The sequence below is a fragment of the Leptidea sinapis genome, chromosome 10 (assembly GCF_905404315.1).
Source record: "Leptidea sinapis chromosome 10, ilLepSina1.1, whole genome shotgun sequence".
NCBI lineage: Eukaryota > Metazoa > Arthropoda > Insecta > Lepidoptera > Pieridae > Leptidea > Leptidea sinapis.
In genome coordinates this window covers 3,505,118-3,527,572 of record NC_066274.1, presented here as the reverse complement: position 1 = coordinate 3,527,572, position 22,455 = coordinate 3,505,118, and the positions used below count along the sequence as shown (strand labels likewise).

Here is a 22,455-nt window from a genome sequence, read left to right as displayed (position 1 = left end):
TTTGTGCATTAGCTAGTTTACGTACGACTTGTATAAAAAATAAAAAAGATACACGGTATTTTCATGCGATGGCCATGTTAATCTATTTATTTAATATTATATGGTCGGAAGATGTTGTTATGTTCGCTAATTACGTAATAAATTAATACAGAAGGACACTGAAGTAGGGACTAAATAAACATTTTACGGTAAGAATTGAGATGCGAGAATTGGTGTTTTTTTACAAGTTATGTTTTTATGGCATATAATTATTATGTCTCATATGTATTTAAACTTTATACCTAATAGAATGTAATATTTCAGTTTGTCGAGTGAATATGCTCGCCGAGCGAAACGTGAGCGGCGTCACGTGTCGTCTCGCAATCCGCTCAAGGCCCTCGCGGCGAGGACCGACCTGCGGCAGGAGTACAGTGGACACGCCCTCACCTTCAGAGACACCTTGTTTAAAGAGAAGGGTGAGTATCGACTTTGTCTGCGGAAAGGTTTTTATTATGACAATAAGGGACGAGACGAGCAGCACTTTCAGCTGATGGTAATTGACACGCCCTGCCCATTACGATGCAGTGCATAGTATTGTATAAACGACGTAGCAGCCCGATAATGACCAATTATATTCGTCGTCGTAAAACAAATGTGTCTTACTTTTTACGCCTTTTTTTATGACAATAAGGGAAGACACGAACAGGACGTTCAGTTGATGGTAATTGATGCGTCCTGCTCATTACAATGCAGTGCCGCTCAGCATTCTCAAAAAACCCAAAAATTCTGAGCGGCACTACAATTGCGCTCGTCGCCTTGAGACATAAGATGTTAAGCCTCATTTGCCCAGTAATTTCACTAGCTACGGCGCCCTTCAGACCGAAACACAGTAAGAAACACTTCCTTTGCACAGGAAGCCGACTAGATTATGGTTACCACAACGGCGCCTATTTCTGCCGTGAAGCAGTAATGTGTAAGCAAGTGCGTCGCACTGCAAGAATGGTGGGTACGACGGTACGAACGGTCCAGAAGGTAAAGCGAAGGTACGAAGAGACTGGACACCATCTGAGGAGACCTTGTAATAGCAGACCCAGGTATAGCAGTGCCCGAGAAGATCGTTATATTATTTCCACTGTGTTAAGAAATCGCCACCAGAATGCAGTTGAAGTCCAGCAACAGCTACTTCAGACCCGAATGTAGTCCACATTAGTGACATTACAGTGAGAAGAAGACTTGCTGAAGCAAATTTGAAACCCCGAAGACCAGCGAGTGGCCCAAAACTCGAGAGACAGCATTGAGTAGCGAGACTGCGATACGCCCGTGAACACATGCAGTGGGATGAAGAAGAATGGTCAAGAATTTTGTTTGCAGATGAGTCTCGATTCTCCCTTTACACTTCTGATGGAAGGCGAAGTGTTTACAGGCGACCTGGTGAGCGATACCTTCAAGCCTGCATCTCAGAAAGAGTCCAATACAGTGGAGGCAGTGTACATGTATGGGCTGGCATATCTTCAGAGGGTCGCACAGAGCTAGTAGCTATAGAAAATGGCACCCTCACTGGGCAAAGATATGCTCAAGAGATTCTCAATGAGTATGCAGGGCAGTATTTAGCAAATATGGGTGATGGATCGATGCTGATGCATGATAATGCCCGGCCACACACGGCTCATATCGTACAAGAGTATATTCACGAGGTCGGTATCAGCGTGATGGCTTGGCCATCAAGAAGTCCTGATCTCAACCCGATTGAACACGCCTGGGATGAGCTTGGGAGGCTAGTCAGAAATCGCAGACCACCACCTACTACCCTCAGGGCACTAAAGCAGGCCCTGGGAGAAGAATGGGAGAATATTCCTTAACATCGGCTCCGAAACCTAGTGTTCAGTATGCCAAACCGACTCGAAGCTGTAATCAGAGCTCGAGGAGGCAATACCAGTTATTAAAAATTAAATAACATGTAATACATTTTAGTTGAATTTTTTTACACTAAACTAAAAATGTCTATTTTCATTGTTTTATCTTTTTTAAGTTAAAAATGTTACTAATGTATAATTTTAGTTTCTAAGAATTAAAGCCTATAAAATTTGCAACAAAACGTTTTTAATCTTAAATCTCTACCTTCTATAGTTAAGAAAAGAATTTAATTTGAAAAGTGTGATACTTACTTTTGCAGGCCAGTGTATGACACTATACTTTAGTATACTTAAGTAATGTAGTAAGGAGTTTACTCCTTAAAGACAATTTCTCTTGAGATTGGGAGAATTTTGATAAGATTTTTAGAAAATATTCTCAAAATCCCAGATGTGGTAGGTGAGGTAGATGTCGTAGGGTTCTTTAACATAAATGACTTTCTTAAGGACACCTTTTGTTGGAAGTAATATTAAAAAATCATCAATTATCAACAACAGTTGAATTTCTTGTGCCCGTTCTTCTCAGGTATATGGCATATTATTTCGAATGGTTTGTAGCTTTTGAGGTTCACAATAAGTGATTTAAAAATTCTGATTTGTATTAAAGGTATTAAAATTTCAATTTACTGAATTTTTTGTGAGGAATTATAGAAGTAATGGCATTAAACACCTTTCATAATTCAACCAATCACGTCGTATAAAAACAAACCGAAGTAAGGAATTACACCATAATAAGCTTGCACTGCTATATCAATACATTGCCGCATATACTACAGTTCTTTAAAATATTCTTAGTGTATAAGCAGCAATGTAAAGCATTAATTTGGTTCAGATTTGTGGTGAGTGATAGTTGACACAGGACTAGGGACAGAAGTGTGCTTACATTGTCTTTAAGCAAACTTCTGCCCACAATCGGACTTCGAATGGTATGTCCTTATAGGTGTATCGAACGTCATTGTTCATAGAGATTAAATGTCTCCTTGTTACAGTGACAGCGAACTGTGGTCTAGCCGCAGAAGCGCTGGCTGCTCTAGCCAGCAAGGAGGACTTCTCCAACGTCGCGCTCCGGAGTGCTTCAGCTACCAACATCCCAAGCCATGGCACCAAGCCGCTGATGCTCCTACATGTCAAGGGCAGGAGGAGAGTTCAGGTAATTCAATTACTTGAGAGACGAACTGCTTACTTGTAGGTAACGCGTGAATTTCCTTTGGATTCTCTCGATGTTGTCTGAGTATATTTTATAACAGGGATTCCAAATTTGAGACCCGTACTCTAGATGACTACGTAAGTAGGCGCAATAGATATTTTTTATAGTTTTCATTCTTTTAAAATTCTGTGAAGCATGAATAATAAATCCAAGAGCCTGATAGGCTCTATTTACTACAGCATTAACATGGTCATCGAACATTAATTTAGTGTCATGAATTACACCTAGATCTTTAATATTTTTTATAACACATATACATTACACACATATTTTGTATTTGTGAAACATGTGTTAGGACGCATCTACATTTATATTTTGTATCTCTTTCCTATATTGTTCAGTTCTTGTGATGTGTTTGTTATGTTTCCTTGTAATAATAAATAATAAATAAACAGCTAAATTTTGATTTTTAATATTATAGTTATATTCAAAAACGTTTCGTTTACGTGAAAAGTTTATAAAAAAGCATTTAGAGACATTCAAATCTAACTTGTGGAGTGTACAATAGTTATCCAGCCTGTTCAAGTCATCTTGGAGAAGTAAAGAATCATGAAGATTGTTAACAGTCTTGAAGATTTTCATGTCGTCACCAATAATAAAAACTCTGAATTCGAAAAGCATGCGCTGATATCGTTAATAAATATAACAAATAGCAGGGGTCCCAACAATGAACCCTGAGGAACGCCTGACGGAATATTAACTCACGCCGAGGTATAACCATTCAGAACAACCGCTTGAGACCTATCTAGAACGTAGGAAGAAAACCATCTATACAAATCACCATGGATGCCTAGGTAATATAATTTTGACAGTAGTATACTATGGTCAATACGGTCGAAAGCCTTGCTGTAGTCAGTATAGACAGTGTCAACCTGAGAACCTTTATTCATATGAAATGTTGAGTAATCATTAAAAGTAATATGATTTGTCACAGTTGACCTTCCTCTCAAGTAACCGTGCTGTTGAGGGATAAAAGTTGATTTAATGTTATTGTATAGCTGGTTGTACACAATACGCTCTAAGATTTTTGCTAACAAACGTACGTAAGTACGTTATGTACTAATAGGTCTGTAGTTTTCTATTTGATTTTTAGAACCTTTCTTATGAATCGGTGATATTAATGCTGATTTCCATATAGCTGGCATAATTCCCTCGGTAACGGAACGACGAAAGAGTATTGTCACTGGTTTAAACAGTTCGTTGGCGCAATTAACTAGAAGTAGTGCTACTAACTGAAAGTCAAACTGTTGCATGCTGTAATCAAGCACAGTTTGAATGCTCATGTATTTTTGTATATGTTAACATGTACATTACCCAAATTCGAAATAAAGAAAATTAAATTGAATTCAAACTGTTTTTGTGATGTTGTAGTGTTGTGTGTGTATTTATTTTTTCTGTGCAATTTTAATAAATCAAAGCAATACAATGTCGTTTTGTTTTCTACTAATTTCCAAAGTGTCAGTGTCTCATTTGAAATATTTAAACTTTCTTAGTATGGGGACCACATTGATTCGCTAAAACTCACTAATCTGTATATTTAATACACAGAAAATAGTTAAATAATAGACTACACATTATATATAATATTCTACTATGACGTTACACACACACACACACACACACACACATATATATATATATAAAATTGTCGAGATTCTTTAAACTCTACATTTATATTGTTGATAGTTAAGAAAAGAAAGATTTTCTACCACTAGGAAATAGATACGCATTTAAATATGAGATAGTGTGATATATTGAATGAATACATTAATTACAAAGCAACACAGTTCTAATTGCCAATACCGAGACTCATAAACAATCTTATATTTTTCTGCTTATACAGAAGTTGACACATACTATTTTATATTTAAGACAGTTGCTAATTAAAATTAACGATTTTTTTTCGATTAGGTACTTATACGTCTACATAGAGCATCTTACTGTTAGGCAACGCATGATAACAGACCCGGCTTTAAAGTTTAGTGTGCGTGACAAGCTACGTCTTACACTCGCGATACGTATGTCACTTTATTTTAGCGTGCGCGAGTTGCTGAAAAAAAAGGTTAACTGTTCGCCGCTATTTTATTCGATGTGTTCACAGCTGTCACAGTCTATCTAGACGTATATAGAAAGTGATTTGTATTGCAGACACGTCTTGTGGAACCGTCCCACGTCAACGTGAACCGTGGAGACTGTTTCCTGCTGATCACGCCCGACCAACTCTATCTCTACATCGGACTGTACGCCAATGTCATCGAAAAGTGAGTTGTCTCTGTATTGTAATGTAAATAATGCAAAAGTAGACAGCAGACATTGATTGTATAGACTTCAACGGAGGTGTTGAGAAAGGTCTACTAAAGCACACATTCTATTATCAGATTGGTGATGATATGAAAAATATTTTGATATATTAAATCGAGTGAAAGTTTTTCTTTGATAAAATCGATTGTTATTTCAACTCGAATCGGTAATGTATGAGGGCCTCATTAGCTTCTAACTTTCTTGAAGTGTCAAAAAGAAAATAAACAAATTAACAGAGTATAAATTGATGAAATTATTACCATACAGTTATTACCCTATTATTACCATAGACAAGCTGTTGTAGGCTATTGTCAAAGATCATCGAGCTAAATTTGAAATAAAAAATATATACATAATATTCATGTGGATTTTTTTTTTCCCAGAAATCGCAGCACAGACATCGCAAATCATATATTTAACACAAAAGACCTCGGCTGCAAAACTGCAAGTAGTATCATAAAAATTGATGAACAAATAAAAAACTATTCAAAAAAACATTGGAACCAATTTTGGACACTGCTCGGTATCACGGAAAATGTGGAAGATTATAGACCAGTAGAGACCGGCCCAGCAGATGAAGACGAAATATTTGAGTCTTGTATTGTTCAGACTAATATGTGCTATGAAGTTATTGATGATGAACTAGTCCCTATTAAGGAATATTGGGGACAAGTACCAAGAATTGCCATGCTAAACCAAACTAAAGTCATTGTATTCGATTTTGGCTCGGAAATGTACATTTGGTATGGAAAAAATGTGCCACTAGAAAGCAGAAGAAGATCAGCCCAACTCGCGCAAGAATTGTTCGACGAGGGTTATAACTATGAAGAGTGCCATATCAACCCATTAAACGCAGCAGAGTATCAAGGTGCTAGAAAAGATACGAAGTCACCAGAAAAGTCATCTACCAGTAGACCTGATTGGGCAATCCTGTCGAAGGTCACTCAGCACATGGAAACCATATTGTTCAAAGAGAAATTCCTGGACTGGCCCGATTATAGCAGAGTTATTAAAGTCAAAACGCAGGAGTATAAATCTAGTGTATTGGAAATTAATCCCTGCGACGCTGAAGAAATGTGGTCCAACGATTATCAGGAGCCAGATCTTGTTCTAGAAGGTTCTCATATTGGCCGGGGAACGAATTACTACGACAAGGATTCAATGCGCCACTATGATATCAAAACACAGTCGGTCTGCAAATGGGTGATCCAAGAGTACGATTACCAGAAGGTTGAAAACGATTCAGAGATTAGCGAATTTTTTTCGGGAGACAGCTATATTATTAGATGGGACTATCAAATAACAGTTTCTGGAAGAGAATTGAACGGGAAACCGTCAAAACATAATGTTACAGGCAGAGATCGCTGTGCGTATTTCTGCTGGCAAGGAAAAGACGCATCTTCTAACGAAAAAGGGGCAGCTGCACTTCTTACGGTCGAGTTAGACCGCGAGCAAGGTCCCCAAATAAGAGTAGCGCAAGGAAATGAACCCCCAGCATTCCTCAACCTCTTTCAAGGAAAACTAGTCATTCACCAAGGCAAGCGTTATACAGACAAAAGTCGATACAAACTTTATGTTACCAGAGGCAATGTTTCTAACGAGGCCTACCTTCTACAAGTTCCATGCTCAGTCCGCCAATTAAGAAGTCGAGCGTCCTTGATTTTGGTCGATTGTGAAAAGTCCGACTTATACGTGTGGCACGGAGCGCGCAGTTTGAAACACACCAAGCAAATAGCTGTCGAGCTTGCCAATAAACTAGTCTCAAGAAAATCGAAATATATCTTTGGCGATAAAGCCGACAACGTGAACGTGATTGAGGTCAAAGAAGGCGAGGAACCTAAGGAAGTGCTAGAAGGGTTGGGCGTTGCCAATAAGCAGCATTATAATTCCGTATTGAGCGCAGGCAGGGAAGCCGGCGGTGATGTCACTCCCAGGTTGTTCCACTTTACAGACTTGAGTGGTCAGTTCGAGGCGAACGAGGTACTGTCACCGTTGCGCCATGAGTCACTGGTTATGCCGTTCCCGTTCGAACAGAAGGAGCTATATTCTGCATCGCAACCTGGTAAGTGCAATGTTTTTGAATTACACATTAATTATTTTTGTAACTGAATTTTAGTATTAATGATATTCACTTAAGGCTGGGTCCAGATATAAGGAAATCGGTGAAAGAGAATGAGTATGTGTGGTGCGGCAAGTGAATGAGAAGGAATTCGTTTCGTCTGTCGTTGTTCGATGCATGTGTATAAGGCTTTATGTTTCAAAATATTTAGCCAACTAGTGTTCTCTTCTATGCACAATTACGAACACTGACAACAAAACAACTTGACTCTCAAAGAATGTTTGGAACTAAAATTATAGACACTTAAGATTATTTAAAAAATACCTTTACTATCTCAATTCTTATTTTATCTTTTATCACAATTATAAAACATGTAAAAAATAATTTAAAACAATTCTCTTTTTGTAAATTGCTATATTTAAATAGTAGGTAGTGTTGAAAGTTAATTAGTATATATTGAATATTTTTATTTATTATTTTCAGCCCTATTTCTATTGGACGATGGTAAATGCGTGTGGCTCTGGCAAGGCTGGTGGCCAAAAGGCGAAGACGGCGAAATTGAACAAGTGGAGAGGAACAACGGTATGTTTTATAATTATTATCTAATATTGTTACTTGTACTATATCCACTAAAAAGGGCAGAGAGCGTCCGCAGTACTCCAAGTGAAATCCTCTTCAGGTCCTTCTAATCTCTGATATGACCCTCCCAATATAATCTCTGTAACTGGATATTACGAGGACTGCACTAAAAGTATCGGGAATGGAATATTTCCACTGTTCCTGTCATATTAAAATCTTTATAACTGAAAACTCCTTGGTTTTAAAAATCGAATACCATTTATTTATTTAAAAAAAGTTTCTCGGTCTTGTCACAAGGTCTTTTCAAACTTGTTTAGTCGTTGAGAAAATGGAATTGACTTGAGAAAATTCTAGAGCTATGATTTACTATGACTTTAGAAGTGGTTTAACACAAAAACAGTGTGTTGACCGGATGACTTCTGCATTTGGTGATGAAGCCCCATCCAAAACCACAATTTATCGCTGGTTTGCTGAATTTCAACGTGGACGTGTCAAGCTCAGTGATGATGCCAATCAAAGTCGTCCAAAAACTGCAGTCACCAAAGAAAACGTTGATGCTGTGCGTGAGCTGATTGAGAAAGATCGAGATGTGACATACCGCGAAATGCAGGCAACTTTAGACATTGGCATGAGTCAAATACAAATAATTTTATGAACAATTAGGTGTAAAAAACTTGTTTTCCCGATGGATACCGCATTTGCTCTGTGAAGAGCAAAAAGCGGCTCGCGTTACTTGGTGCGTCAGAACTCTCGAAAGATTCCACGCATGATCCTCAAATGCTGTATACAACATCGTATCAGGTGACGAATGCAGGATATACGCGTATGAACCCGAAACAAAAAACCAGTCACGAGTTTGGGTTTTCGAAAATGAGTTAAAGCCAACAAAAATTGCTCGTTCACAGAGTGTTGCAAAAAATATGGTGGCCACGTTTGTCTCCAAAACCGACCATGTTGCGACTATTCCTCTTGAGGGACAAAGAACGAGTGATGAAGAATGGTATGCTAGCATTTGTTTGCCACAGGTCGTTTCTGAACTCCGTAAATAGAACTGCAACCGCCACATCATCCTCCATCACGACAATGCGAGTTTTCACACCGCGCACAGAACAAATGAGTTTTTAGAGCTAGAAAACATACAATTATTAGACCATCCGCCGTACAGCCCCGACCTAAGCCCTAATGATTTCTATGCTTTCCCTAAAATAAAGAATAAATTGCGTGGTCAGAGATTTTCATCACCTGAAGAAGCTGTGGACGCCTACAAAACGGCCATTTTGGAGACCCCAACTTCCGAATGGAATGGTTGCTTCAATGATTGGTTCCATCGTATGGAAAAATGTGTCAAATTTCGCGGAGAATACTTCGAAAAGCAATAAATATATTTTTAAATAGTATTGTTGTGTCACATCCTTGATTCCCGAAAATTTCAGTGCCGCCCTCGTATTATATTTTGATCTTATTATATGCGGCTTTACTTAGTGTTTTTCAATTTAGGTATATTTCTCATGACTTGATTGTCGCAAAGTTGTATTTACTGAACTGATTTAATGAATGTGACATGCTTGAATACGAGTACCGATACGCAAGTTAGTAAACCGGTACGATCAAAAACATCGCGAGTAGGAGGGGAACGGCGCTCTCTTTTATACCGCACCGCATTTCATAGTTATTTCTTTTAATGACAGTAAGGAAGAAACGAGAAGGAATTTCAGCTGATGGTAATTGATACTTCCTGCCTATTACGATGCAGTGCCGCTCAAAATTCTTAGAAGCCGCAGAGTTGATTCACCATAAGAGCAATAACAATAATAACACCGTGTAATACTATACTTTCAATGTAGGTGTCGGTGCGTTCGCGGGAAGATGGCAAGCGCTGCGTGCGGCCGCGCTGCGCACTGCGGACGACTACTGGCGGGTGTCGCGGCCGAGTGTCCCCGACGTGCGAGTAGTTCTGGCCGGTCTGGAGCCGCACGCCTTCATCGCCCTCTTCGACACCTGGGAGGAACACGACGAGGCTGCTGACGCCAATATAGCGGTAAATTCACCATTTTATAAGCACTGGGATGTTATGTTTCACCAGGGAGCTCGTCTATATATTATATTATTAAGCCATGAGTTAGCGTGATACGTGATGAAAAAAAATTATAGATTTAGTAAACAATTACTTATAGTGTACTTGTATACAAGTGATCACAATATTATGATAAAATATAATTTCATTGTTAGTCCGTTATTCAGTTACATTAATTAAGTTGTATTTAGATACATTTTAAGTATTTGTTAAAAATCAGTTGATTGGACTTCGTATAGGTTGGGGTATAATTTTTAAGAATTGCACTGTACAATTGATTGCACTGTGGGAGGTTGGTTAAGGCAAAATGAATGGTTCAAATGTTCTTTTTTATTACTAGCACCTTATAGCTTCACGTCTTAGACGTGTTCGGTGTAATGGAAATTTCAAAAGTTAAGCTTAAAACTTCATTTTGAGCTTATTTTTATATATATATATAATATTTAAAATATTTAATATATATATATATAATATTTAAAATTTTTAAATTATTATTTATTATGATAATATTTAAAAATATAAATGTGACAGTTATACGTTTGGTATGTCATCGACAATCAAGAACAAATATTATAATAACTTTATAAGCTAATAAAAATATTTAAGTTATGAAGCAATTTACATTGAGAAGTATCGAATTAGGCTGTGACGTAATATTTGAACCGTTCCTTTGCCTGGGTGGTGATGTAAAGTGTACATACTACGTAGCGCGGCTACCGGCCCGGCGAGGCGGTCAGGTCCTCGCTGGAGCTGTCCCGGGTGAGTGCCAGCACCGCGCTGCTGCCCCTGGCGGCTCTGCAGCGACGACCGCTGCCCGACCTCGTGGACCCTCACCACCTCGAACGACATCTGTCTTCGCCGGACTTTATGGTTCGTATAGCTTCGCTGCATGCTGCTTTTCATCACAGGCTATTTATACTTGTCAAAGCTATAGAGGCCCCGGCACGGATTTTTTAGAGGTATTACTAGAAACTATAAATCAAACAATGGCGGATACCGCACGGGCACGTGGCGTACAATCAACGTTCGCCATACACAAACCTACAATGCAACACCTATATTTTTTGCCTTGAAGCTACTATGAGCTATAGCTACACATAGTGGTGGTTAGATTGGTGCCACACCGGTGCCTTTTGCTCTAAACAGGACTACACCCTCACTATTTGTGTTTTGGATTAAAGGGACTCGGGGTATATCTTAAAGATACAATGGCCAGTGTAGTGCTGCTCATTTTGGGGTTCACTTGCATCTGCATTTGCATCGTTGTGGATAGGGCATTTATACTTACCAGGTGAGCTTTACCACTCAACATCCGTGCCCAGGCTATCGTAACTCTTTCTAACGCCAGGAGATTATATTTGGGTAAAGACAATAAAATTATATGAAACCATAGATTTATATTGGGTAAAAATAATAAAAAAATAATAAATAGATAGGTAAATTTCAAATTGCATGGCTGTCTACGAAACGCGTTGTTAAAAAGTCGCGCTGTTTTTCTCTATATAATACTTAAATTTTAACCTTAATAACATCCATCTGTGGTCCATTCATTCTAATCGCAAGAATTCTATCACATCTATATCCAAACAAACATACTTTTAAACTTCTTATAACATTTCTAACAATGTCGATCAACTTAAAATATATATATTTGACGTTGCATTTAGGCATGAATTAACACTGCATGATTTATATGTACACCATTTCGGATGGCACACTCACCTGATTGTTTAAAATTTATGAACGATGCGGGACTCAAATTTTGAAAATTTTGGTTACAAATTTAATTTGTATAATTAATCCCAGAAGTGAGGGATATATCACTTGGGGCTGAGCAGGTTGTCAACTGTAAAAAAGATGTATTATATTCCTGTAGATGAAGCACAATCCGAGAATAAACAAGATTTATTGGCTCAGTTGTTAGTTGACAGGTCGCGGGTTTGATCGTTCCTAAATTTTGTTTAAAAATTTAATTAATTTGTATATTATTTTCATGTAAGAAGTAAGTTGTATGTAAATTTAAAAATAATATAATTAGATGTCAGCAAGTAATTGATTCAAGGAAGAACGATTTTTGTGTTATTTTCATAAGTGTCGATAGATAATTTAATGTTTTCTTAATGATTACAGGAGGCCTTTGGCATGACCAAAGACGAGTTCGGTGTACTGCCGGCCTGGAAGCAGACCAACATGAAAAAAGACATTGGCCTGTTTTGATCCGGCGGCCTCTTGGTTGAGTGTTCGCCTGATCTCATGCCCTTTGTTGCCGCTGGCTAACGGCACTCAGTTCTGTTGCTGTCATCTATTTGTCGCACGAATTGTTTTGATACTAATTCTTACTCGTAAATTCCCATTTTTTTATAGATTAATAGGGTATGATGAAAGTCTTTATCTTCCAATTAATATTGCGAAACCTTTTTATATATCTTTTGAAATTTAGAAATATGTTCGTTGCAGTAATGAATGAATGAATGTGTCGACAAATAGCGTGAAGCAACAGCCCGTGCGAGCACACAATACTTATGCTAGACGTATCAAAATAAACATTAGATTAGCATAGAATTTTGTACAACAACAGTTATTTCATACTTTTTATACGTAACGGAAGGATTTGATACAATAGTGTTAAGGGCACGCTTTAAAATTTTATAGCAACTATTTAATAATGTTATCGTGATTTTTATACTAACCGAATATATTTGTTGTATGTATTCGCTCCCGTGATAATATTTTCATGTAACGCCGCAGTAGGCGCGTAGTCGATGGATTTGGATGGTAAGGAATTGTTTGAAGATATTATATTGTCGCATCCATAGCATGATTTCACTCATCTCTTTTTGTGTATATAGTTGTTTTTGTTTATTTATTTTTAACGTTTCATTTTAATGTTTCTAATAAGTTATTTTAACGCACTGTTTGTACGTAATATTAATTTTGTAACGTTATATTAGTTTTGTAGATATTTAACCGCGTTAGAAATGCATGGATATGACAATGACGGCGAAGCGTGAAGTGATATTTTTGTAACGCGCGCCATATTGTCAATTGTGGCATGCGACTTGTGATGTTTGACAATGTCGTTACGAATTTGTGTAGGTTTAATGTATCTGGTCACCGTTTGGATAAGGATTGTAAATCTATTGATAGAAGGAACACATATACGCTTAGGGTAGGTTTTTATAATCTGCAACGGCGTAATATTTGTGCGAACACTTGCGAACTAAACGTTTTCACAATTATTTTTGACACACCTAAAGGATTTGAATTTTGAATCGTTATGTTAATATCAGTTCGTACAAGTATTCGCAATAGCACACATCACATATCTATTCATCAGCTTGTAGGTATTTCATATCGCGTGGTAAGAGGACCAGTCATTGTTGAACTTTTGAATAAATTTGTACTCTTTCCCATTTGTGTAGTTAAAACTGACAATTGTTGTGAATTATATTGACTACTAGATACACTCAGACTTCAATTGATACAGCGAATGTAAGCGTACCCTTAAAGCATCTAACAAACACTAACTTTTCCTAATATAATAAACTATTTATTTTTGTATACTTTTATCACTTCTTCAGTAAGAATACCAATTACAGTCTGGTCTTTCTGGTCTTTCAACTAATATGTTTCGTTTCAAGCTTTTGGAGATTAAACTGCCAATGAGTAGGGTTAACAGAATCAAGTCATGTTATTGTACTTAGCATTCGGAATGTATTGCATTTAAGGTCGGTATTAGGCTGGCTCATATGAAATGTATCTCAATCCAATATTTATATGTGTTGCTTTGGTTGTGTTACTTATTTCTATTTTATTGTATTTGAGATTTATTTTGTATATTAATGATGTAATAAATGGCTAAATTCAGTAAGGTTTTGTTTTATTACTATTCCAGTGTAGAAGAATTTTGTATTGCCTTTGAAACATCAAAATTTGTATTTATCGGCTTGTGCTGACAGCAGCAGATCCAAATAAATCTAAGGTTCAATAAATTGGCACAGACCATACGCCAATGATAAACTATGCACAGGTCACCCTTTGTATAGGCTATGTTTGACCTATTTGGCAGCTAGCTCGTTCACTACGATTTCACCGTTTACCACCATGGTACCTGTAGACACACCCTTAGCTGTTCTACATATCTACATGCACTATAGAGTAGACAGGTTGCTACTCTCACTGCTCGTTCGAGATATTTGCACGCGCTCGGAAGCGCCGTCTACCGTTACACGATACAGAATATATATACCAGTGGGTGGCTCCTTTGCACAGGATGCCGGCTAGATTATGGGTACCACAACGGCGCCTCATCCTGAGCGGCACTGCATTGTAATGGGCAGGGCGTATCAATTACCATCAGCTGAACGTCCTGCTCGTCTTGTGCCTTATTTTCATAAAAATATATATATATAGGTATACAGAGTGGTAGCTACCGTACAAATACCAAAATGTAAACAGTTTTCGATCTAACGGCTTAGAAGACTATTTATTTTAAATACTATGTATTATTATTAATTATTTTCACTATAATAAGTAAATACTTAATGCAAAAATGTTTAAAAAAAAACATCTGCGTGAAGAAATAGGAATAACTAAGGTATTAAATACTATAGGGGGTACTAAAAAACTGTACTGGGTTTTATTGTAATACTAGTACTGGTAGATACTTCAAATTGACATAGAACCTTCCAACTTTTTTTCACATTGTACCCATGTAGTTCTTTTTTTTTAATGTGCAACATTCGACTATCGACTTTCAGTTGTTTTTTTTTATTTAGCCTAGACAAGAAAGATGTGAACTTCGAAAAGAGTGATTTTTAAATACAATTTCCAACGGAAATTATAAATTACGGAACTAACGCGGCAGAAACAGCTACCAATGTTTCGTTTGGAGAGGGGACTGCTAACGAACGTACCATGCTATTTTGGTGTACAGAAATGAAGGAATATTGGATCGAATGGTGACATGCGAGGAAAAGTGGATTCTTTACGATAACCGAAAGCGAAAAATGCAATGGCTGACACCAGTTCTAACGCCGCAACAATGTCCTAAAGCAAAGCTTACCAATAAAAAGGGAATGGTAACTGTTTGGTGGTGTCAGTATGGTGTTATTCACTATAGCTTTCTTCGATCGGATCAGGTCAAGCAATAACGGCAGATGTCTACTGTGCCGAACTCCGAACAATGATAGCAAAACTAGAGTTAAACAGCCCCGACTCATGAATCGATATTCACCATTATTGCTCCATGATAACGCGAGACCTCATACAGCACGAGAATCCATTCGTCACCCTCCGTATTCGCCAGACCTTGCTCCAACGAACTACCATTGTTTTCGTGATTTAGACAATTTTCTACGTGATAAAAAGTTTTCTTCTCAGCAGGCAGTACAAAATGCTTTCACACACTTTGCCGAATGTAGATCATCACAGTTTTATCGCAAAGGAACAAATGACCTTCCTATAAACAAATTTCAATTATTCCCTTCAAATCGGCAATTTCATACCTACCCCAATTCCATACCCCTAATATGACGCTCTCGGGTATCGCTAGAATGTGACGCTTAGCACGGAACAGCTTCGCTTGAAAATGTCGGAAGTGTAGTGGAAAATAACTTCCTTTCTTTGGCAGGGTACACCCTACACATATAGGATATAACACTGATATACAAACTCTGGTGTGCCGGCGGCACTAATACAGGTCTCGGTGCCGGAACTGATTATTTTGAAATATTTTCCCGGTGATAACCCGCGACGATGCATACAACGCGGATCATGTCAAAGTTTAATGAAGGAAAATAAGATTTAATATGGTGTGTGACGGACCGGCACTAACACTCACTCGCTGAGACGCTGCCGACTTGCCAGCAAGGTTTCTGCGCAAATATTTTTGTAATCAGTTGAGACAGTTCAGTTTACTACGACAGTAACTGTGTGGTGCGGTGCGTGTTTACATTGATGGTCGAGGTAAGGTCAAGTGACTTTGATAAAAGAGCAAGTCTTAAGTTTGTTATCAGTAGCCCGAAGACCTGCTTTTGATATTTTAATGTTGTATGTATTTTATAATAATCATTTAATATTGTGTTACGCAATAAGTTTAATTGTCTAATGTAGCCAATTGTTAAATATGCAAATGTGATACGTAAATACTAATTATATGTTTTTACAATGTTATTGTAGGTAAGTTACAAAGTTCATTACAATTGCTTTAAAATTGATACACTTAAAGTTACTATTTTACACATTAATTGTAATACTGTCTTATTCATTTCACATTTTTTAATGAAAATAAGGGTCGAGACGAGCAGCTGATGGTTATTGATACGCTCTGCCCATTACAATGCAGTGCCGCTCAGGATTCTTGAAATACCCAAAAATTCTGAGCGGCACTACAACTTCGCTCGTCACCTTGACACATAAGATGTCAAGTCTCATTTGCCCAGTAATTTCACTAGCTACGACGCCCTGCTGACCGAAACACAATAATGCTTACACATTACTGCTTCATAGTAGAAATAGGCGCCGTTGTACGTACAAGTACTTATATATAAACTTTCCCAACTCTCACGGCATATATTATCAGATTTGAAATCATACAGTGGGATCAATTTGGTACATTCTTTCAGATGTAATAAATTGATTGGTCTGAGGTAGCAATAAAAAAAAACTATTCAAGAACCATCTCTGTTTTTCTCACATCCTTCACCTTTAGTCAAGGTGATGCAGACAAAAAACAATAGCTCGTATGAGAACAAGGAAGTCATTTAAGTAGGAACTATTGTTCTGTATTATATATGCGCTTCAGAAATACTTCTGAACCTTTTCTTTTGACTCAAACTGCAGTAATATACCGGGTAGGTACTTAGATATTATATTTAGATAATGTGAGTTCCTATAAAACATACGTTCAGAATGCAAGTATAAAATTGAAACACCATAAAACTTGAAATACAACGTCTGGCAGCAAGTTGCTAATGTTTAAGTTGAGCATCTCACAAAGGACGTGTTAGACAGATCGTATTAGAGGTCAGGCAAGGACGCACGTATCACACCTCCTCAGTAATTATGCTGAAGAGGTGCTCATCAAGACTCTATAAGAAATGAGTGATGGTTTTATTATGAATGGAAGACCTATCAGTAATGGGCCGATGACCACCATGACACCAGGTATACAGCAGGAGGCCTTCAGGAACTGTCAAGCCAAGTAGAAGATTTTTTTTAATGAAAATAAGGGACTAGACGAGCAGGACGTTCAGCAAATGATAATTGATACGCCCTGCCCATTACAATGCAGTGCCGCTCAAGATTATTGAAAAACCCAAAAATTCTGAGCGGTACTACAACTGCGCTCGTTACCTTGACACATAAGATGTCAAGTTTCATTTGCCCAATAATTTCACTAGCTACGGCGCGGCGCCCTTAAAATGAGGATCTATTGACAAAGGACGTGTCAGTCAGATCGTATGAGAGGTCAGGCAAGGAAGCATGTATCTCTAATTATGCTGAAGAGGTGCTCAACTCGAGAAGAAATGAGTGATGGTTTTATTATGAATAGAAGACCTATCAGTTATGTACCGATGACAACTTCTGGCCTCGTGGCAGATACCTACAGCAGGAGGCCTTCAGAAATTGTCAAGCCAAGTAGAAGATGTAATTTATAACTTTGGTCTCAATAACAATGCAAAAAAAAACTCTTCTTCCGAAAAAAACTAAATCCGTCCAGGCTTATTCTTGTCTTATTCTAGAAACTGTGTTATACAATAACTATATTTCACTTTGACTATGTCTATAACCGTTCCACAAATGCAAGCTAAGTAACTATAATTAAATATATCTATACAATATACACAAATAGATAATATATTTGTTGTTTCCACATTATCACTAATGCCACTTTATCCTTAAAGTAAAACATAAATTATGCAGCTATAAAATACTTAAATGATAGACATAGCAGCCAAATCCATGACGTGCGATAACAGTTCGTCCTAATAGTGTAGCCGAGCCCAGGTTTGAGCTATATTGTATTACTTCTGTATTCTGTTAATACGATTAGAACTTCCCTGACTATTCCCGCAATGGTGTGTGTGTGTGTGTCTATGAGAGTGTATGGATGTATGTAAACCTCTTATAACTTTTGAACGGCTCGGCCGATTTCATCGCGGTTTCTTTCGAAAGGAACAAAATTAAAATGTTGAATACGAGTACAACCAGCTTGATTCGGACCGGTAGATTTTGACATTGTTCAAAACAACTACGACAAAAATAATTCTACATGCGGTTTCTTTGGAATATTTTATTAACGGCTTTACCGATCGACTGAAAACTGCGTGAAAATCGGTTTATTCATTTATAAGAAATTGCGATTAAATAATAAAATATGGGTCTATTTAATTTTTATCAGACTTATGAGCTCGAAGAGCTCAAAAACTTAGAACAGCTAACTCATTGAGCTCAAAATAACACAAATTATAGTTTTGTGCCCGAAGAGCTCAAAATCATCATAAGTACAATTTAAAGCTCTTAGTTATTAAATTAATGGGATGTTGCAGGAATGGCCCTAAGGGTCAACGGTTTTCCATTTTTTTTTTAAATAATACATATTTAAAATACATTGTAGTTTATAGCTTAATATATAATAACACATACTTAAACTCCTGGAAACCCTCATTTCGTAATTTCGCTGAAAGTTCTTTGAACAGCGCACTGTTTAAAAACTGCATCACTGCATGTCTATGTGTGAAGTTAACTTCCAATAGTAAGGAAAGCATTTTTTAATATGTCTCTTCACGTTTCTCCACGCAGACGCCTTAACTAATTGGGATGCCGGACCAATCGCCACTTTAAAAAGTATGCCCAAATCACCCTGGCGTGGTCTGTAATGCACGGCCCAAGTATGTCGGTCATATAGGGCTGAGAGAAAAAGGGGGCAAAGGATTAATAGCATATCCGTAGATGTCTCAAAAATAAATAATTCAAAATTAATTAAATCAACACAAGGGTTGCTTGACCGCATTAAGTTGGCTCTACCACCACTACTAACGAGTTTTATAATATTTTGTTAATTATATTGTGTATAAATAAATTAAGCGAAAACATTTTTTTGTAAAATTAAGTTTAACACAATATATTGTAACTTCAAAGAGTGAATTTGTGTAGTGATATGATGCTAAAAAGATACTATTGTGTTTCGTTGTGGAGAAAATTTGTTTTTAGAATTTTATACGCGGTAAATATGAAAATTACAAAATTAGCATCATGGCAACTTATATTAACAATTTGTTACAACAAAATTGTTTGACGTTTTTGTCCAAGAAGAGGGAGAGAGCGATTGAGAGAGAGTGAGAAAGAGCGGACATGAGCCATGGAGCGAGAGAGAAAGGGAAATCGAGAAATACACCCGTTATTGGTTGATGCATTCGTTTAGTAATATTCGAACTTAAGATGGCAATTATTTCGCATAACGTACTAGGTAGTAGTAGACGCAGATCTTTTTTATTTATTTACATTCATTGAGGTAAATTCATAAATTAACATAATCCTCTACTAGGCTGTTTAACAAGGTGTGTTAATACATTTGTTATTTTTATGTAAATTTACAATTTTTTATGTTAATTCGTTTCAAGGTTAGGAAATACTTATACTTACAAATAACATGTGGCATTTTAACTTGCCACTCGTCATTTAAGAATTTAATGTACTGTTTTTCATACAATATAAAATAAAAATATTTTATAAATTCTCTTTTCTAAGTTTTAATTAAAAAAACACGTTAAATTATAATTTCTAAAATTGACAAAAAACATTAGATTTATTGGACAGATTGGTATTTAGAAATTAGATAAGTATAAATATAAACGAGTTTAAAAATCACTTTGCCATAGAAGTTTCATTTCTGACATAAGAAATAATATACTTATTATTTAGTCTAATTATTTAAACATAGAAATAGTATGTATGTAATAAAGTATGTACTACGTATTAAATATTATAAATGAACCTAACCTAACCTAACCTAGATTTAGTTGCCTGCACCAAAACAACTGCACCTTTTTAGGCCATAGAGTATAGACTTTTTTAAATACTCAATAGAGTATGTACTTATAACGTTTCTTTTTTGTTTTTCGGCCCTTGTGTTAATAATATAGTCAGTAATTATATCTTAAACAAACACAGTGCTACCAGCAGACCATATAACGAGACGTACAATAAATGGGATATTATAATATCTTGTAGGTACATAACCCCTTTAGTAAATATGCTTGTCAACAGTTGTTTTGCCCGAGTTTTTTTTTATTAAAATAAGACACGTTGAGCTGATGGTAATTGATACACCCTGCCCATTACAATGCAGTACCGCTCAGGATTCTTGAAAAACCCCAAAAATTCTGAGGGGCACTACACCTTCGCTCGTCACCTTGAGACATAATTAAGATGTTAAGTCTCATTTGCCCAGTAATTTCACTAGCTACGGCGACTTTCAGACCGAAATACAGTAATGCTTACACATTACTGTTTCTCGGCAGAAATAGGCGCCGGCCGTTGTATATAAGAATAGATTGATAACACTATCATAATAATTAGCTTAGCATTTTAACTTTTAGAGTTTATCAAAAGTTGTCGTTCGTTATAAAACTATGATTGAGTCACCTTATTCACACTTATTACATTTTATGGTAATTTGTAATTCTTTTGATTTATATCTGAGAATTGTTTATTTATTCTCAGATAATTTATTATGATAATAAACAACGTAATCAAATAAATAATAATAAGGGAAATAATAAAATATGCATAAGTAAGTATTTAATTATTATTACTAACATCACTGTTTACTACACTGCATATTGCGTCGTATTACTTAAGTTTTTGAACTGACATTACAATGATTATTTTAATATTAGCTTTTACCCGCGACTTAGTCCATGTGGAATAGTTACTTTGGATGGTTTTTTGCGTCGAATACAGTATAAGTCTTCTATTCGGCTAATTTAAATTAATTAGCATGCAAAAAGTATACTTAAAAATTAAAAAAATCCTTAAAGCTATGAAAATGTTCGTCGATTAACCATTTAAACAGGGGTCCAGTAAATCGTTTCTGTGTTAAGTTAGTGTATGGTAAGTAGTCTATCTCTGTACTCAATTTCATCAAAATCGGTTGAGTGGTTTAGGCGTGAAAGCGTAACAAGCAAACTTACATTCGCATTTATAATATTAGTAGGGATTATTGTAACTAGAGTGGCAATAAATATTGTTATTACACATATTGGAAGTAGGAATGAAATTTATTTAAATTCATATTTGGAATGCGTTTATTATGTTTTAGATACTCCGCCATCTCACATAATATTATGATGATCGAGTTTAATATTTAATCCCATGGTTGGGGTGGAATCAGTCGTGTATCTATAGTAACTATACTATTGCTTGTCTAAGCAAACAAATAAGAAAAAATATTAGAAATGACTAACAAGTGCAAAGATTATCATATAGGCATTAAAAAAGCTTTACGAGGTTGACAGATAAAAAAGAATGTATACCAAAGTTAACTGATAAGAAAAGAGATACTAAAACGAAACGACGAGATCTAATAGCCATTGCTACACACTTTATCACAACCTGTATGCAAGTAGTAGAAAACAGATTGGACAATCATTGGACTTGACAGAAACCAAAAATACCAAAAATACTACTGAGAGAGGTCGAAGTAGCCATTGAGACTCAAAAAAAAAGACAAAGCCCCTGGACCCGATAATATAACTAATGGAATGCTCCTATGTTGTAAAGTATTAGTCGCTCCTATTCTACAAAAGCTGTTTAATAATATTATATTCACAGAAAACATTCCATCATCATCATCAGCCGGAAGACGTCCACTGCCGGACAAAGGCCTCCCCCAAAGATTTCCACGACGATCGGTCCTGCACTGCCCTCATACAACGTATTCCAGCGATCTTGACCAGATCGTCGCTCCATCTTGTTATATGCCTACCAACACTGCGTCTTCCGGTCCGTGGTCGCCATTTGAGGACTTTACTGCCACAACGGTCATCTGTCCGTCGAACTATGTGCCCTGCCCACTGCCACTTCAGTTTCGCAATCATTTGGACTATGTCGGTAACTTTGGTTCTCCTACGGATCTCCTCATTTCTGACCTGACTAACTGGATTGTTTGTCTGAGGTTGACGTTTTCGTTGACAATTTCGAGAGTACAGTTCCCAATTGTTATGGGAGTAGGTGCGACATTAGACATGATCTTCGTCTTGTCCATGTTAATTTTGAGACCTACTCCTTGGGAAGCTGTATTGAAGCCCTCGAGCATATGGCTTAAGTCTTCCATGGTCTC

General features: G+C 36.8%; 3 protein-coding genes across 8 annotated transcripts in view; 2 read left to right on the top strand and 1 right to left on the bottom strand.

Moving 5' to 3' along the window:
• The window catches only part of LOC126966469 (supervillin), a 248,261-nt gene extending 234,281 nt beyond the window's left edge, over positions 1-13,980 (top strand). For all 5 annotated transcript variants that reach the window (XM_050810516.1, XM_050810518.1, XM_050810517.1 and 2 more), the window contains 8 exons: positions 304-455; positions 2,879-3,039; positions 5,245-5,357; positions 5,781-7,459; positions 7,940-8,038; positions 9,880-10,073; positions 10,818-10,979; positions 12,240-13,980. In XM_050810516.1, coding sequence (XP_050666473.1) covers positions 304-455; positions 2,879-3,039; positions 5,245-5,357; positions 5,781-7,459; positions 7,940-8,038; positions 9,880-10,073; positions 10,818-10,979; positions 12,240-12,326 — 2,647 coding nt within the window. In that variant the 3' untranslated portion in view covers positions 12,327-13,980. The remainder of the gene's footprint in view (positions 1-303; positions 456-2,878; positions 3,040-5,244; positions 5,358-5,780; positions 7,460-7,939; positions 8,039-9,879; positions 10,074-10,817; positions 10,980-12,239) is intronic.
• The window catches only part of LOC126966515 (putative nuclease HARBI1), a 55,682-nt gene that overhangs the window by 11,484 nt on the left and 21,743 nt on the right, over positions 1-22,455 (bottom strand). The gene's annotated exons all lie outside the window — the stretch shown is intronic.
• The window catches only part of LOC126966491 (long-chain-fatty-acid--CoA ligase ACSBG2-like), a 70,111-nt gene continuing 63,571 nt past the window's right edge, over positions 15,916-22,455 (top strand). The window contains exon 1 of one of the 2 annotated variants that reach the window (XM_050810590.1): positions 15,916-16,076. The gene's annotated coding sequence lies outside the window, so the exon portion shown is untranslated. Of the gene's footprint in view, positions 16,077-16,174; positions 16,290-22,455 lie in introns of those variants that run through there. The other variant, XM_050810591.1, reaches the window with a different exon arrangement.